This window comes from Triticum urartu, chromosome 3A (assembly GCF_056163025.1).
Source record: "Triticum urartu cultivar PI428250 chromosome 3A, HENAU_Tu73, whole genome shotgun sequence".
In the NCBI taxonomy this organism is placed as follows: Eukaryota; Viridiplantae; Streptophyta; class Magnoliopsida; order Poales; family Poaceae; genus Triticum; species Triticum urartu.
Genome location: NC_141875.1, coordinates 735,598,079 through 735,616,860, shown reverse-complemented (window position 1 = coordinate 735,616,860; position 18,782 = coordinate 735,598,079). Strand labels below are relative to the sequence as shown.

The window sequence follows — 18,782 nt, the reverse complement described above, 5'->3', positions numbered from 1 at the left end:
CGCAATGGTGTTATAATCTGATGTCTCCCTTGACACAAACACACACACGCGCACATGCACAAGCAGCCACCGACCTTGACACAAACCCAATCCTAATACTACCTAGACACGTTGGACACATATACAAGTTCTAACCGGACTCGTACTACTTGACGCAGTGTTACCACACCGTGACACCTAATCTAACCAGCCAGAACCTGGTACTAACTCTCCTCGCGTGACTAGCTAGCTTAGGACCCAAACTTCCACATGAACTAGACCAGCTCAAGATTACTCTCTAATAACTTACGTACATTGGATTGTTGATCTCTTGCAAGTTGCAACCTCAAAACTCCTACGTTTCCAAACCTAATTAGTCGGCACCTAACCCAGCCGTCACGCGCGATCGCATCTACCACACAAGGCTGCAGCACATCGATGGAAGAAGAGACGGCGGCCATGGCAGTCTCGCTCCCGGATGACCTCCTCCTCGAGATCCTAGTCCGCATCAAGGACGTGGAAGTTCTCTTCCGCTGTTCCACGGCGTGCAAGCAGTGGCGCCGTCTCGTCACCGATCTCTCCTTTCTCCGGCGCCGGTGGCCAGAGGATATGTGCCGCTCGTCCTCCTTTGTCGGCTTCTTAACTAGGGAGGATGTCTATGCAGGATGGCACACAGGACCTTTTCCAGTCGGGGAGCCGTGCTTTGTCCCAACGCAGCGATCAGCTTTGGGTCCTAGTTGCCGCACGCTGAGCTCTTTCATGACCCCTGCCCATGCCGGCCTCCTTAAACATGCGGTGCCACTAGTCTCGCGCCGTGGCCTCGTTGTCATGCGCCTCAAAGCCCGCAACACCCATGGCTACGAAGACTTGACCATCCTCCAACTGGCGGTATGGAATCTACTCACGGGTACATGCGATATGCTTCCTCCTCTAAAGTCTAAGTCGGCCTTCAGCAGTTACGTGTGGAACGACTATGCCATTCTAACCGGCGTGGATTGTATCCCCAAAGATCAGCCATGGTCGCCGGTGCTATCAAGTAACTCGTCTTTCTTCAAAGTAGTAATCATCGGCTTTGACCACATTGACCGCAAGTACAATCTTCATGTGTTCTCGTCCGACAAGGCAAGCTGGAGCTTGCGTACAAATTGCTTCGACGGTACAGTGCAATTGGATAACCCTGAGATGTTTAGCGATGCCACTGTGTGTCGTGGCATGGCACACTGGGTAGTCCTTCATTGTTCTACAAAAGTATGCTTTTTCGTTATTAATCTCAATGTACGTGCTATGCACTTCTCCATGACGAAGCTTCCTTTGGAAATGAATTACCACTTCCTCATGTATCACCCATGCCTTACACTAGCGGGGAATGGGAAGCTCTCGCTGCTATGGGTGCAAAGGTCAGGTCAAGGTCACCAACTGGTGATTTGGGAACAAGAGAACCAACAAAATATGGGCGTTACTTCAGAAATGGCTATGCACCCGGACGATTGAGTTGAAACAACAGAAGGAGACTCAAGTAAGTGAGACATATGTGTTCAAAGAGAAGTGTGGCACACTACTTATCAGTGACAGCCGTGAGAGTACTTACACTGTCGACCTCAAAACTGGGAAGATGGAAATGGTGGTGCCTTGGCCTCACGGGCGCTCCACCCCCCCGTGGAGTATCATGCCCTTGGAGATTGATTGGCCTGCGATCTTCATTTCTCGGCTTACCAGGTAGCAATAGCAAGCCGTTCCATTATATACCTTTTTTTTTTTGGTTTTTTACTTTGTTTTCCAATTGCACCAGGCACAAGATTGAGTAACCGCCAGCGTTCTCATTCACACATTTAATTTCTCAGGTGTTAACTCTGTTTTGTCTATATATTGTTTAGGGACTCCCTACATGCCGTCCCATCTCGTAGTGATGATGTCGTTCCAATGAGGAAAAGGCAGCGCCACTAAAGAGGCAGCATGAAGGGTAATGGTCGGGGTGATGTATGGAAGGCAGCACAGCAGAGGGAGCAGGACTGCAGGAGTGGATGCAAGTATGCGGTGTCATGATGCGGGCAGGTGGACCGTGGCCGTGTGGCAGCAAGAAGTGGTTCTTTTGTTCCCGATTTCCGAAGGTTGCGGCGGTGAAGGCGAATAGATAATTTTGGTTGTTACTGTATTTAGTTCACGCCTGAACACGCTAAAAACATAGGCCAGGTATTGGTTGTGTGTATTGGCTAGCTTCAACTATACATATATATCGACGATTTCACAAAGTAGCTACTGCATTTTTTTAAAGGATGACTTTTCGTATAGCAGTCAGTCTTATCCTGCACCAGGTTACTACCGGTGTAGCACCGATGGTAAGAAGAGAGCAGGTGCCACCGCATGGGACATGTGGTTAGCAAAATCAAAATTCATATAGAAGAGAGCAGGTGCAGTGCCGACACTACTACAAGCTGGACCAAACTCTGAACTCCGTATGACCACGACGTACCCCTGTGAATATGCAGTGGGAAACTGTCAGAGAAACCCAGTGAATCTCTACTCCAATATTCCTAATGGGTGAGTACGTTGCCGTTTCATTTCGTCAGGTACCACCCCGTCGATCGATCCCACACCATCGATTGAACCCCCACCGATTTTCTTTCTCCTGAAAAAACCACTACCAGCCTTGACCCGGTTTATTACCGAAAAAGGCTTTTGCCCCATTTTATATATAAAGCATCGACCGATCACAACTCAGATACAAACGCACGTCAGCAAAACACACATACGCACCCAAGGCAGGATACAAAGGCGCTGAGCGCAACAACACCACCCCTAGTACTACAAGAAAACCCGGAGTCCTCAACCGTGAGTATGCCACCGCGAAGAGAAAAGGCCGTCTATGACGAACCATATGCTCCAAGGCGGCGCCTTCAGAAAGGTTACGACACCAGAGCGCCGCCACCGCCCGACCCGAGGATCAGAGTTTCCCCTGGAGCAACACGACGGGCAATAAGAGCCGCGACGACGCCTTCAAGAAGGGTACGCGCTTCGCCGCCGCCGGCCCATCCGCGGATTGATCAGGTTTTCATCCCGGACAACACTCACCACCACCGGACACCACACCCCAGCGACCATGCCGCCCACACGACCATGGCCACCGGGCAGCACCTTACCACGGGCTCTGCCCATGAGCACCGCGGGACCACCTCCAGGGCCGCCACCCTGGCATCCCAGACCTTGACACCACCTCGCTCGAGACCCACCGCAACCCCAACCAAAGATACGGACGGAAAGGGCCGCCTTTCGCACCCCTGAGCTGCCCCCAATGTCGAAACCCAATAGGTCGGCCAAAACTGGCCTCCACCGACCCGTCCAGGGCACCGGGCGCAAGGCGAGCTCGGTCCTGCTGCCGGGCGCGAGACGAGCTCGGTCCTGCTGCCGGGCGCGAGACGAGCATAGTCCTGCTGCCGGGCACGAGACGAGGCCGGTCCTGTTGCCGGGCGCGAGAAGAGGTCAGTCCTGCTGCCGGGCGCAAGACGAGCTCGGTCCTGCTGCCGGGCGCGAGACGAGCGATGGACCATTGTCGGGGGAGGGCCGAACCTTCGACGAAGGTAGCAACTAGACGACAAGGAGATGACCTAAGGTCGAAACAAGCCGCCTACAGACAAGCCGACGCCGGAGAGCCAGCCGCCGTCCCAGCCGGCCCGCCGAGCTGCCATGATGCCGACACGACAAATGGCAGCCTCCACACCAAGAGAGCCGACCCACCACGCCGCCGCCGCCGCCCACATCCGGAGCAATAACCACGCCGGGCCGCTGCCCCAACCCGCGCCGCCCGCCCACCAGACGTCGGCAAAGCGGACACGCACCACCACCACCACAGCACCAGCGCCACCGCGCCCTGGCGAGGTCCAGCCGGAGCCCCCCACCCCACCGGAGTAGACGGCCCCAGCTGCAGCGCCACCACCAAAACACGGCCGCCAGCCACCACTGCCACCGCCACCAGCACGATCCAGGCGCCGAAACCCCACGGGCTGCGCCGGAGAGGAAGGAGGCGGCGCCGCCGACCACCAGAACGCCAGGGGAGGGGAGGGAGCAGAGGCAGGGCCTGCCCGACGGCCGCCACCACCGAGCAGAGGAGGGACGCCCCGCGACGGCCCCCATCTGCGCGCGGGAGGGAGCAGCCCCGCCGCCGCCAGCGCCACGCGGCCTTAGGCAGGCGACGCCCCCGACGGCGGCGAGGGGGCGGGGGGAGGCAGCGCTAGGGTTCCTCCCGGGGGCGCCCGCGGGAGCGCCTAGTCTTGACCCGGTTTATTTTCATCCATCTTGTCCCACCGTGATTTTTTACTCCTGCTTGTCCGTCCGCTATCTGGCATGTCCTTCCTGCTGAACGTGTATGTACGTATTGTTAGACTTAATCTTGATTCATGTATCTGCACAGTTTGCTTTCGTAATGCATGTAGCATATATTAGGGAGTAGCTAGTCGACGAAGCTTCAGCGAAGATGTGCGAAGAAGGCAAGATGCCAGACTACCGTGCGATACGGCGACACCGTGAGAAGCGGCAAGGCGCAACCAAGGCTGAAGTGTGACGGGCTAAAGTATGACCAAGTCGAGTCAGGTGATCTGGCAAGTTATCGGCTGCGGTGTTGATCAAGTAGCTGATGCATGCGTAGGTGGTTAGCTGCATGTTAGTTGTAGGCCTAGTCTTGGGACGTTGGAGCAATTCAGGGAAAGAGAATAGGTGCATGCAAGTAGTTGGTTAGCTTAGTGCGTGTGCTAGTGAGTAGTGGCCGGTTGGCCGGGCCATCCGCATCATGGAGTGACTTCAGGACGTGGCCGTTGTGGCGTGAGTGCATGGGTCCATGAATGAGAAATGAGGCCGTGAGGGCTAAGGAAAAGATGTAGTCTCTCGCGTGACCAAGGAGAAAGGCCTCTTGGCAAAGTTAATTGGCTTTTCTTTTTTGGCGTGTGTGGGTCTGCGTTAAGTCTTTTACATGGTGTTTGTGTGTGTTCTTGTGTGAGACAAGAGAGAGAGAGTTGTGCGAGTCAGCTCATGGAAGAAGAAGAGAGGCGCTGCGAGGAGGCCACGCCAACAATGGTTATGGGCCCACCCGCGACCACTTGCGGTGGAGATTGTTAGGATTTTTAATCTTGATTATGTATCTGCATAATTTGCTTTCGTAATGCATGTAGTATATATTAGGGAGTAGCTAGTCGACGAAGCTTCAGCGGAGATGTGCGGAGAAGGCGAGATGCCAGAGCGCCGTGTGATACGGTGAGATGCTGTGAAGCTGCGCCAGACGGCACGGCTGTGTGATGCGGCAAGTACATGAGAGGCTGGAGCTTGATTGGCTAGACGAGATGGTTAGAGCTGAGAGATTCAGAGAGTTAGTTGGTTAGCGTGTTTGGCCGGGTCGTGTGAGCGTTGAGTCAATGCTGCACACGCACTGGGACATAGGCGTGCATGTAGTGGGTAGTTAGTGCATGGAGCAAATTAGTTGGTTAGTGGCCAAGCATGGTGCCCGGGTTAGTGGGCGTGTCCGACCCCTGGTGTATATATATACCTGCATTGAGTAAATGAGAAAAAGGCAGAGAGGGCTGAGCAGTGAAAAGATGTAGCACTCGTGGTTGCCAAGGAAGAGTACTTCTCGGCAAAGCTAGTTGTTTTTCTTCCTTGATATACATGCGTGTGTATGTGTGTGTAGTTTCACCTTGTGTGTATGCGTTCTTGAGAGAAATCATAGAAAAGAAGAAGAGGGGAACCCAAGGAGAGTTGTGGGAGGCAGCTTGAGGAGGCGGCAGGCGCTGCGAGAGGGCGGCGGCAACAATTGGCATCAGAGCCTAGTCGATCCGAGGCGATGGCAAGGCGCGGCAGACTCCATGAGAGGAGGTCGGCGGCGCGTGGTGGAGGCTGTCGGCGGCGCGATGTCGCCAGTGGCCGGTTGTGGTGCGATGCCGCTAGATGAAGATGGCGGTATGAAGCTGCCACAAGAAGACAACGGTATGATACCGTTGCGAGGTACAGCGGCGCGAAGCCGTTATGAGGATCAATATCAAGCTCGTCAACCGTGGTGTCTGGGTGGTGCAATGTCATCTATAGGATGGGTCGTTGTGACGACGTGGTGACCAACGTCGCGATGGCGTCGTCCACGACAAAATGGCACTGCGACGGCGTCGTCCATGGCAAGGTGCGCCGCGCTGCTATGACGTTGTCAAGTGGTTGTGGGTGACCTGCGTTGATGATAAGAGAATCAAAATTAGAGGATCCCCTGTGAATGTTAGACTTAATCTTAATCATAGTTTGCTTTCGTAATGCATGTAGCATACATTAGGGAGTAGCTAGTCGACTAGGCGGCTAGAGTGGTCTCTGGAGTACCACAGGCCCCGGTCTCTGTCAGCCGGTCCGTCGCCCCACTTTCATGCAAACCCATATGGCCCTATGTGCTATCACTCTCAATATCGTCCGCAATATTTATCTACGATTCCAGAGCAGCTACTAGTAATAGTTGAAGTAGTTACGCATTTGCTACGTATGCATGTTGCTGAATGCCTAAATGAATGGTGTGTGGTAGCTAACTTAGATTTCGTCGTCGCTTCAGCACGAAGTAGAGCCGAGCTGGAATACGTGCCCAGGTAGGTTAGGACATAGATCACAGTCAGCCCTAAGTTTGAATTTCGAGCCTGTCTAGGACTGCTCTGCTCCTTAAAATTTATCTCCTCTCCAGAAAACACAAGCCAAACGGGATAGCTCCACGATATACCGTTCCGCAAAAAAACTAAAATTTGGGATACAACTCCTAATTTTTTATGAAGCTCTTCAGGAGGTGCTTCAAAAAACTCTAGAAACTGGAGTTAGGTGGAAATTACCCACCACTGCCACCAGTAAGTGTATACCCCTTCGTTTCTTCCCCCTCAACCAATTAAATAGATCCCTTTCATCAAATTTCTCATTCTTAAAGCTGGAGCTAGATGGCAGCCAAACATTCTCTTTGGTAGTACTACAACTTCTAGATGAAACTACTCCAAAGTGAATTTAGTGCAGCGAAACCGATTTTTGTGAAGCGGAGCAGTCCTAAACAGGCCCATCATATCCTAAATTTACAGCAACAACACATATTTTGTACAAAATTGCAGCAGTTGCGCCATCGCTTCAGCACGCAGCAAGCAACTGGAGATATGGATTGGTGCAACAACCTGCTGAGGTAGAGATATGCATGTCCTTAGATTAGGACGTATTCCCTCTCTAAAGGAATATAAAACGTTTTAGATCACTCTATTAATTTTTTACAAAGGGAGTAGATCACAGTCAGATACCAATTCGTTCCCTGTCTGAATTTCAGATTCCAAAATGGTTGGTTGGGCAGCATATGCTTAGAGTAGCCGGTTTATTTGCTTAAAATGGGACACCGAGCACATACAATGGTTCCGAGTTCGGTTTTGAGTTTGTTCCTTGTATGATCCCAAATTCGTGATAAGAGTGCCTTTCAGTACAAGATCACATTCCAAAGTTTGTCTGGCGGTGGTGGTGAAGTGCTGTATGGCGGCGGGTCAACTAAGTTATTTGGTTTATCGTGTCGTGTTGGTTGACTTCCTCTCAAGAAATATCTCTTAAAATAAGCTTTTGTCCTACTTTCTAAATATATTCATATGGCACCCTAAAAAAAATAGTCATAAGGCCAACATGACCGGGTGGCATGTCCGGCTAGCAATCTCAACCCATGAACTTGATATATGTGCAGTCATTCTTCACATGCACCTTGCCTTGATAATGATTTGCCTTTATACTCCATAAGTCATATGCCCAATATGAATGAAAACATGTTTTAGAGCACCTGCACTCGGACCCTTCTTATCTAGCCATTCAGTTCATGCATCGCGATTCATGCAAGTACATTTCTCTTTTATGTTTCTCTCATATAGAACATGTCTTGAAGTTCAAACCATTGCAGAACAGCAAAGGTTTCTAACTAAAATTTAGGATAAAACTTTTGGATATTTTTCGTCAAACACAAATATACAAAATAAGTTTTGTTTGATTAAAAAAACTTATTTTTATTATTTATGTCGGACAAAAAATTCTGAAATATTTATCCTAGATTCTAGTTAGAAAGCTTTGCCATACTGGAAAGGTTGGAACTACAAGATATGTTCTATCTGAGAGAAACAAAAAAGAGAAAATTTCACGTAGAAAGGTAGTTATGTAGTACAAATCTTAAAGCGAGATTGAAGGGTCAGGATAGCTGGGCCGGGGTCCAGTTGCTCAAAAAATATGTGTCCCCAATATGCACTACAAAACACCACAACGTCATTGTCGAAGCAGATCAACGAAAACCATAGCACACGTGATATGCACTACACAGCAGCGCAACCTCGTTGCCGGGCATGAGCACGGGATTTACCAAAAAATAAGCAGACAGGGGCGGGCTCACTTCAATTCAAGGGTATTCAATTGAATACCCATTATTTTTGGCCCAAAACTATTTATATATAGCCCATTATTTTTTTCTTCATCAAGCCCAATACGAGAATGGCTACATCCCAACCATATGTCCTGCTCGCTCGCAGGAAGAGGTTGCATGTTAACCGGCGCGTCGCCTCCCTAAATTCCAATCTCGCACGCGGCCGCAGACTCGAGGTAGGGTTGATCAACACGCTGGCACCTGTGCACGGCGGCTGCGGCAGGCAGGGGAGCACGGTGGGCGGCTGCGCAGTTGATGCGTGCGTCCGCCGTCATGGCTCCTCAGTGTACGAGAAAATGTCCTGCATCGTTTCTTCGGTTGTTCTTTAGACTTTAGTACTTGTTCTGCTGTAAAAGAGTGAGTTAACTGCCTGATTGGCTTTACATTATTGTATTCATATACTGATGAAATCTGAGACTTGCTTGAGATTTGAGACTTTCTATTTCAGTGAAGTATAAGATATTAAAATTTGAGACTTGTTTGTAGATTCACAAGAATGAAGGACGCCGATATCCATTACATGGGTGGTATATTCGACATGCGCCCACACATCGTGTGTGATGTGAGTAGGAGGCAGTCTACACGGGCTATGTGTGAGCAGATATTAGAATTGCTCACATGTGTGGGCGCGACTACTTCGTGCCACACGCCCAACAAGTACTACTCATCTTCATCCCGCGCGTGTAGCACGAAGCAAAAAATGCCCACACGTCCTGGCGCAGCTACGTTAGGTATCCTGTGGGATGACGATTTAGTTGCCATCCTGATTGGCAGATGTAGTTATACGGGATGGCAAGTGTAGTTATAAAAGCATGGCAACTCTATCTGTTTTGGTTAACTATAGTTGCCATGTCTAATTTATGGTAGTTGCGGCGTGTAATCAAACCATAGTTGCCGTGTGTGATTAACTACTTGCCACATATGGTCAAACAGTAGTTGCCATGTATGTTTACCTAGTTGCCACGTGTGATCCAATCATAGTTTTCATGTATTGTTAATCACAGTTGCCATGTGTGTTTATCTGGTTGCCACGTACGCGCAACTGCAGTTGCCGTCTAGCAAAGAATTACATTTGCCATGTGTGTTTACCTAGTTGCCATGTTCGCGTAACTACAATTGTCATCCACAACGTAGGAGTGTCGTGTGGGCGAAAAGCAGTTCGCCCACACGCGCATGAATCAGGTGGTGGCTGCGTGGGCAGAAAATAGTTCGCCCACACAGCGCAGTTGGCAAACAGCGTGATGCGAGCATGTGGGCAAACTCTCCAACGCCCACACATCAGCCCCGTCCTACGTGGCACACTAAATCTACCTTTTTATGTCAAGATACATGCAGAAGACAGTGAACGACGATTCAGACGTGTGGACGAGTTGAGAAACGCCCACACGTGTGGACGTTAGTGTTTCCGAGAATGAATTGTCAAGACATGAGATTGTTTAGGGTTATTAAGTAGTACTATGATGCAATAATATTATTTGCAATTTGTGATGTGATTTCCAGTAGTAATATTATTGAATAGTATAGAGCAATATGATGTTAATCAGGTTATACAAGCCAAAAACAACAGCTTTAGGCTTTCAAAAGAAATTAGCATTTGAAATTTTGAATACACAATCTCCAAATCCTGGGCGCGCCCCTGTAAGCAGACGGCTCCGCCACCGTCAATGGGGAACGAACCCACCTCTCCAAAACAAAACCATCAGACCACCTATGGCCTAAGAGAATTTGAGCCAAGCAAAGCCTGCCTCGCCACGGCAACGTGGGCGAGAAGTACTCGAGATGAAGGTCCCAACGTGACCGGACAGGACACATTCGGTGGTACAAGAGCACAATCCTAATTTCCCTTGTTGGGTTTAGGATTGGGATATTGCCACTGCCCAAAATGGGGGCATGAGATTCTACAGTTACAACAGCAGTATTTTTACATATTAAAGACAGTATAACCGCATTTAATCCTTGCCCTCACAGCGATTTGTGTTTTTGGCTGTCTGTTTCGACGATCTGGACGTTTTTGGCCGTCCGATCTGGTGTCTACAGTAATCTGTTTCGCATTTGTTAACTACTGGCCCAGCTGTCCTATGGGCTGCTGCTCCACAGGCCGAAACGAAGCATTGCGGTAAACTGGGCCTTTTCTGCCAGCTGCCGGCCCATATAACTAACGAACCAAGGGTGCTGCACTCGTGAAAAAAAAAACCCTCCAAGGGGATCCAGCGACACACGCACAAAGGAGCGACCGGTCTGGGTTCATCCAGCCCCGATGCGAGGCGAGATCGAGCCAAGGCCAGGGCCCAGGCTTGCGCCGGGATTGAGCGGAGGTGCGGGATTCTAGATCGAGCAGAATCGCGGGATGCGGGTCGCCCGAGGGAATCAAGCCGAGGCGACATGCGCGAGGGGATCAGCGGAGGCGCGTCATGCGGCAATAATGGTCAACGCCTCGTGTGCTAGAAACTGCTCCGCTCACTCTTGAAGCGGACAATCATGGCGTATTCATGGCTGGTAATGTGGCAATCCTTTCCTATGCCTACTAGCAATATATGTCGGTTCTTCTTCGCGTGGTTTCTGAATCCTCCGTGGATGTGGAGGTCCAAGTTGGTGCAGGTCCTTCACGTGGTTTCTGAATCCTTTCCTATGTCGAGTGGTACTATATATTCATGGCTGGAACCTTGACAATCCATCTCTCTTATCTTTTATTTTATCTGTAACAGCGAAGATAATCTGAAACGGGTTTCTGGTTGATGATCTCCTCTCTGTTCCATCCAGTTTTCCGCTTGATTGTCCTCGCTCATGTTGCCGCCTTCTGATGCTATGCAGTACCACTGAAATCTTGTTTTACTTGGAGAAGCTTGGTACTCACGAAAGATGAAAAAAGCTGATATTCCAGTTCAGTGTTGTGTTAGTGGGTGCATTTCCATTAATGTGTACACATAGAAGTTTATTGTTTTCTGTAATTTTAAGTAGCCATACTTACAAGGAAGAAATTAGTGTTCACTGAAAAAACCTGATATTTCAGTTCAGTGTTGTGTTATTGGGTGCATTTTTATTTATGTTGTACATATAGAAGCTATATTGTTTTTTGTAATTTCAGATGGCCATACGTAGCAGGAAGAAATTAGAAATTAGTGTTCTCTGTAATTTTAATGATGTGCACATATGTATTGACAGGGCAGAAGATGTGAAAGATCCAATACACTGGTAAACACCACAGAGGACGTGGCGTGATACGGCCGCAAGAGGATGGCATACGTTTAGTAGGCCAAGGACTAGAGCAACGGCCCGCACCACCTCTGCATCTGGGGCAAGGTCTCCTGCTGTTGAGAGGACCTACTAGTGACATGAACAAGAATAGAGGGACGAAAATGTAAAACCCACCTTGTATATACTACTCCCGTGGAGGGATGGAAGGATAAGGTCAATCCTCAATGTTCCAGACTTCTCTCCCCTTCTTGAGCTAATCAACATGGCATCAGAGCCACCCGTCTCCGGCGAGGCAGCGGCGGCCGTGGAACGGCGTTGAGTGGGTTCGGAGGCGGCGGAAGTTGGTGGTGGTGCTGGTGGTCAACGGCGTTGTGAAGGAGGGCGACCTGGGCCCGTGAGGCGACTCAGTGCAGTGGCGGAACTGAGCAGAGTGCTGCGGCGGTGAAGGAGGTGCTGGGAGGAACAAGGCGGCGAGGAGCAGTGGTCTGATTTACCATGGGTGAGTTGGCTGTTTGTGTGGTTGCGTGTGGAGGTTGGCCAGGCTGGTGGTGTGATTAGGGAGGAGAAAGGAGCCGACGGCTAGCTAGTGCAGGGTGCAGAGGCTTGAATCTAAGAAGTGGAAGTGCGGCGTGTAGAGGAGATGGCTGAAATCAGTGATGCCCCAGCAGTTACTTCCGGTGAGCTTGCGGCTGTATTGCGAGCGATGGATGAGAAATACAGGGCTCTGTTTGATGCAATCAGCAAGCAAGCTAGCAGCTCCAAATCAGAGGCTGAAATAAAGGAGGAGATACATCCCTTACAGATGCCACATGTGAAGTTAGAGGGTCCTGAGAACTATGTAAGCTGGGCTGAGCTAATCAACACCTGCCCCCATGGCAACATCAACATAGTCCACGCCAAGTTCATCTCCAACCTGCCGGTAGAGGCCATTGTGAGTTTGGTTTAAGTATGATTTTTCATTTGTCTTGTCCGGTCGCATGCTTGGTACTCTTGATGTCATTCCTTGTGGTGCATGCTGATGTTGTTCTGGTATTTTCTTTGGTCAGGGGCGTAAGGTCGGTGTCTTAGTGTACCTGAGCAGCATCTAAAGGTTAGTTTCCAGAATTTGTCAGTTATCTGCTTACCATTCAGGTGTCGATTCCAGAATTTGTTGTTGCTCAATGGGAAGTTTTCTAAATCGACTTGTTAGTTGTTCATGATTCGATGATTTATTTTTTGGTTTGGTCAATGTTTGAAATGTTGGTCGCACACTTGCAATGTGCTATCATTCTTCTGCAGAACGAATTGTGCAATTTGAAAGTGTGAAAACGGGCACTAGGTGCGTGTACTGATTACTGAATTTGGTCCCACATAAAAGTTTGCATTCTGGGCGATATTTAGGCCATTCTCCTCTGCCCATCTGATGGGCAAGGTGTATGGATATTTCTGTTCATACAACATTGCTGGACATGTGACTTCACCATGATCAAATGAGTAATAGTCTCTTGGATTTTGCACATCCTTTGCGTCCTTTCCCACTTCAGGCATTTGCATGGACTGTCAACAATTCATTATTTTTAATGAAGAATGTCTTATATACAGTGGATAAGATAAGATAGGGGCGGACGAACTAGGGCTGCTGCGAGGCCGAGGTGCCAGATGGCCTAATTATTAGAGTGATGATTTCCACATGTAATGATGCTACGCTCATATTTTTTACATAAGAATCTTCAGATTTTACATTGAAATGTGGACCTATAGCTTGTAGATGATGTATGAGGTTTGAAATCTTCAGTGGTTCTTCCAGTTAAGGAGAGCTTATGAGGTTTTCTTCCTGCTCTCAGTTGGCCTCTTGGGTGATATTTTTTGGACTAATTTAAGGAATCAGGTAAGCATTCACCTTACAAGTCATAATAACTTTTCCGTAAAATGGTCCATCTGTTAAGTTTCTCAGCAAAGCGCACCACAAATGTGACCAGAGCACTTCACAATGGTCATGGAATTACAGTAACTATTGGGGTAGTGATTATTTATGTTGACACCCTTCTATTCGCTGTCAAGCAATTCAGTATTGGTGTTGATGGACTTTTCTCTTTGGATTGACATAAATACGGGGCAATATGATTTAACGGTGAAGGATGTCAGGCTATGGTTAGGACATGTGTACTATGTAATGGTTGGTTTGGCATAATAATAATAATTCATCTTTCCATGTACTCTATTGCCTGGTTTGAAGTTCATTTTGAATCATGTGATGTTTCGCTGTAGAATGCATCTATCGACGCTCTATACTTTGAACTGTGTATATTTTCTTAGAAATTTGTACAACACCTAGGCAAATATAAGATCTATGTTTCATGTCTCCATATATATATACAAGGAATGTCTTATCACTCTTATCGTATAGAACTACACTAGCACGAAGAAGGGCCACAACCAGTTCAATACAATAAAAGGCCCAGTAACTACTGGTAAATTATAATACATGTCTTAAAGTTGAAATTACTCAGAAGTATATAATACTGCCACTACATCAACTTTAAGTAAAACACCTCCACATATGCGTCAAACCCAAACACTATATATTAAAAAGGGACAGGCGCGGCAACGCGCGCCACCAATGATCTAATACATACATAAAAAGAGTGCGCACTCTGTAACTCTGTTTTCTTATTGCTAATTAATGGAGCACCCCTGGAGCTTCACTTCAGCCCCCCTTGTTAATCTTCTTCTTCCTCTCAACAATTATGCCCAGCCGCATCTGTGAACTGATAGACTGATCGCCACACACGCCTACGCTACACTGATGATGGATCATGGACTGAATGACTGATTACAGGTTACGATTAGTGCAGGAGCTGACCTGATGAGCAGGAGCAAGACACACACAAGCAGAGAACAGAGAACAGAGAGCAGAGCATCTGTCATCGATTGAATCTGGCGACCTCGATTGATCTTTATCTTTACCTACTGCTCGTTGTGGTGATAGTGCGCGTAGGAGGAGACGCCGCCGCCGTGGCCAGTGGCCGCCGTGTCCGGTGTAGACGACTTGGCTGCTGTGCTGCTGCTGGTAGTACCCGCCATGGCCGGCTGCGACAGCCAATGAGTTAGACAGCAGCATTAGCTCATTAACAGCACACATAAACAACCAAGCATCTCCTGGTGCAAACTGATACTAGTGCAGATTTTTAATAGAACCACGACGGCTTGGTTTAAGCACCTACCTTGGATATCCTTCATGACGTCAAGGCAGATGCTAGAGGCCACAGGGTAGAGCGTGTCTTGGAGGTCTGAAAAAAGGACACAAAGCACATCATGTATTAGACGTACAACACCACGCGAGATGGTGTGAGATTGAAATGAGATGGAGAGAGGGAGAGGGAGGGAGAGAGTGAGTACAGAGACATACCAAAGAGCAGGCAAGTTGGAAGAATTTAGATTACAGACATCGGTGTCAATGCGTAGATTGGTATAACTGAACCACACTCTCCACATCGGTGTCTGCATTTCTTGTCACCATAGAAACAGCACTCTACACCCTGCAGATCAGATAAGTTTTCAGCCTTTCAGGTATAGGGATGTGAAAGACTAGAACTAAACAGTTGGTGACCAAAGCAAATTAATGTCATGCTAGTAACATGCTGAGATTTTTCACTATGGAAATAAGAGAAACATATACAAAGAGAATGAAAGTTCATTTTTACTGTACCATTTTGACCATGCAGTTCCTACACTTGGTCAGCCGATGCTTTTATGCATCCTGAATGCTAACATCAGGACATCCAGAGTGATTGTTGATGGCCTCCCTGAACGCACCCTTCAGAGACAGGAAGTCCCACCTTGGAACCTCCGACAGATGTGGCTGTCGGTGCAAAACCCCAGTAAAGATTTTCCTACTCCTGTGTCCTGTCTGCATAGAAAGGAATGAACCGATGTTGACTGTAAATATCCACCTTGCATGACTTTAATCTGCCCAGGTGCTCGATGCCATCAAGTACACCATCAGATTGCCGCACAGCTTTCATGTAGCAGTCTACAGTGAGTCTCTGAAGCAGGGGTATGGCCCCTGCCTCAAACACGAGGCAAGGCACCTGATGTCTGAACCAAAAACTCTCAAGGTTTGGGAACATTGCTCTGCGGATGACAACGCCTTCATCGGGAGCACGCTCCTCCCTGACATGTAACCTGAGGTGCACCAACGAGGTTAGCTTGCCAAGAATCTCGGCACCATTCCTTGAAAGCGAGTCAAGTTCAGCTTCCAAACTTGTGAGCTTGTCCAGTTGGGAGATCCAATCTGGGACACTGGAGAACGGCCAGGGTAGCACATGCAATCTACGAAGATGGCGTGGCGGTGAGGACCATAAGGACCAAGTCAAGGCGTCTTCATGTATACCATGCCCATGGATGGTTAGGCACTGGAGGCTATGGAGCTTGCAGAGGGTAGAGAGTAGAAGATCATGAGTGTCCCCTACGCCATATGAACCTCGACAAAGCGTTAACTCCCTTAGATCGGTCAGCTCGCCAAGACCCTTGATGTTCGCCTCATGTTTTATCTCCCTGCATACATATGTGATAGTGGTACCATGGATACGCTGCTCGTACCTTTGTGTATCATGGAGAAATATCTCGTACATATCCAATGTTTGGAGGGCTTTCATCCTGCGAATATCACTCACCCTCACATTTGGCGGAACAATCAGATGCCACAGCGTTGAGGGTAAGTCACCAGCATCTAGCATAAAATAGTGTCTGCTCATCAAACTCAGATATCGCAGTTGCAAAAGGCCGCGTAACGGAGACAAATCACACTGTTGCTGGTTGCCCCTGGAACAATAATGACGACGATGATCAATATATAGAGATAGAACTCGCAAAAGCTGAAACCTCGAGAGAGGAGGCACCAATTCACAAGGCCCCCAGAAGTTACATGACCGAGCTTTTGCGAGATCCATGTCTGCCAGCACCTGACTATATTCAGAATTCTTGACTTGGAGGGATAACCGATGAGCTTCCAGATGGCCCTTCTTCGTACTGTGAACATCATTAATTATAGTGATGAAATTTTCATCTGTTGACTTTACTATGATAAAGTTAAGCATTAGATCATGCACCCGACAAGATAAGACATGCCCGCAGTAATCCAACTTGCCTATTTGGATCATGTTCCTATTGATAAGCTCATTAAAATGACTTTCTGCAATCTCCTCTCGTCCATAAGGCCCATAATCTTCAGTAAGAAAACCCTCAACTACCCATCTCTTCACCAAATCATCCTTGCTTATTTCCCCATCTTCAGGAAATATACCAAGATATAGCATACAGGTCTTAAGGTCTGGAGATAATTCACTGTAGCTAAGATTGAGCACATGTTTCATCAACCCTAAAGCAGGGTTTCCTTCTAACTGGAAACCTAAATAATTTTTAACCTTTTCCCATGTTTCCTTTGATTTTACCCCTTCAGGGCTAGCCAAAATGCTGGCTACACTAAGTATGGCTAATGGCACCCCGGCACATTTCATTAAAATTTCATCAGAAACATTCTTAAGTTCCTCTGGACAAGCATCTTCGGGGTGAAAAATCCTTCTATGAAACAGAGTCCTTGAGTCAATGTCATTAAGAGGCTTGATCTTGTAGACACTGCCATGGGAAGAACAACATGCCTGAGCTACAGCTTCAATACGTGTTGTTGTTATAACTCTACTACCACAATCATTCTCCACAAGAGAACATCTAATAGTGTTCCATGCTTCTGTTGTCCATAGATCATCAATCACGATAAGGTATCTTCCCGCAAAAAAAAATCACGATAAGGTATCTGTCAATCAATACAACCCCCCCCCCCCCCCCCCCAAACCCACCCCTGGCCCAATGGCCCCTTCCAAAAACGTGGTACATAAACACTGGTGGATCCTCACTCACTGTTTCTCTTAAGTTGAAATTATACAATAGGAACAGTTCGTGTTTCCAGAGTGAGTATAAATTTTAGTGTTAGTTGCGACCTATATGCTTAATTTTAAGAACATTATGTGGTGTCCGTTAGATCTTTGAATTATTTCAGCAAGTTTGGTGTTTATTGCATTTTTTATTCGAGGAATACATGATCTATATACACCAATAGTAAGGGATATTTTAGGGAACTTATAAGAAACAATTGTTGTTGTAGTTCAGTCTAAAGTTTTATGTGATTAATTTTGAACTGCAGTGTGTAGACCTATGTCGAAAATGAAAATAAAAATGAAGCACATAGAGACATACTTGATACTCCACTTAGGTGAGCATACATATATATAGGTAGCATACCTTTTGTTCTTGAGATGTTCCCTTAGGAAGTCAATGAGTCAGCGGTCATCATTCGAGTCTGAAGGTAGCGTGCCCCCAACTTGTAGGAGCATTCTTGATAAAATCGTGGCCATATTGGGAATTTGGGACACCGATACAAAAGCCGTGCAGTCAAATTGACTCTTGATCTTATGACGAACTTGGTTGGCAAGGGTAGGCTTACCCATGCCTCCAAACCCAACAAGAGATACCACTTTAAGCTGCTGTGTGTTCCCCTTTCCCAGCAGCTCGGCGAGCTTCTCCTTGGAGCCATCTATGCCCACAAGTCCAGAGGCGTCTGGATAGAGCGCCCATAGACGTGGGTCAACGGCCACAATGGCACGAGTCGTGGCCGACCCGTGGGCTCACCCAGAATTTCATATCTTCCCTCCATCGGTTCGAGCAAGGATCTTGTGTCCGGCGGTGATGAGACTAGTGTATATGTATGAGGTTTCAAAGAGGAAGAAGAAGTGTAAAGTGGTTTGAGCAGAGATGCCGGTCACAGCAAAGCAGCAGTATATATAGGAGTAGTACAAAAGAGCCCCCTCGACCCTCAAATGATATTCCTTTCGAGTAGAAAAAAGATACCTCCAATAATGTTCCCGCGTTGGCGCAGAGGAGTTTGCGTGTGGATCCAGCATGACATTAATTTTACGAGGACCCAGCATTCACTACGGCATGGCAACGGATAGGGACTATGAACCACCACCAAACTTCTCGGCTGTGCATTCAAAGCCGTCCTTGAGTCTTTCTGTTACACATTAGATGCAGGGACCCTTTGCTCTTCCGGTTGGTGTCGCTGGTCTTCCTGATAATGAAAGCTCCCGTGAGAAGGGAGTGAGGCGTCGCAGACACCGAGCTCCAGGGAGCCTGTTTTACCAAAAAA

At 48.0% G+C, this 18,782-nt stretch overlaps 1 protein-coding gene across 9 annotated transcripts; it reads right to left on the bottom strand.

Moving 5' to 3' along the window:
* Window positions 1-14,068: 14,068 nt before the first annotated feature.
* LOC125546326 (disease resistance protein RGA5) lies at window positions 14,069-18,406 on the bottom strand. 9 transcript variants are annotated; one of them, XM_048710570.2, is made up of 6 exons: window positions 17,879-18,406; window positions 16,506-16,609; window positions 15,288-16,402; window positions 14,988-15,117; window positions 14,803-14,868; window positions 14,069-14,668 (listed from the first exon to the last, which is right to left on the bottom strand). In XM_048710570.2, coding segments are annotated over exons 2-3 (933 nt in total). In that variant the 5' UTR covers window positions 16,508-16,609; window positions 17,879-18,406; the 3' UTR covers window positions 14,069-14,668; window positions 14,803-14,868; window positions 14,988-15,117; window positions 15,288-15,471. The 9 variants fall into 9 exon arrangements, with proteins under 9 accessions (XP_048566527.1, XP_048566529.1, XP_087370535.1 ...); XM_048710572.2 differs by having other exon boundaries at window positions 16,543-16,609; window positions 17,879-18,405; XM_087514409.1 differs by having other exon boundaries at window positions 15,288-17,362.
* Window positions 18,407-18,782: the final 376 nt, after the last annotated feature.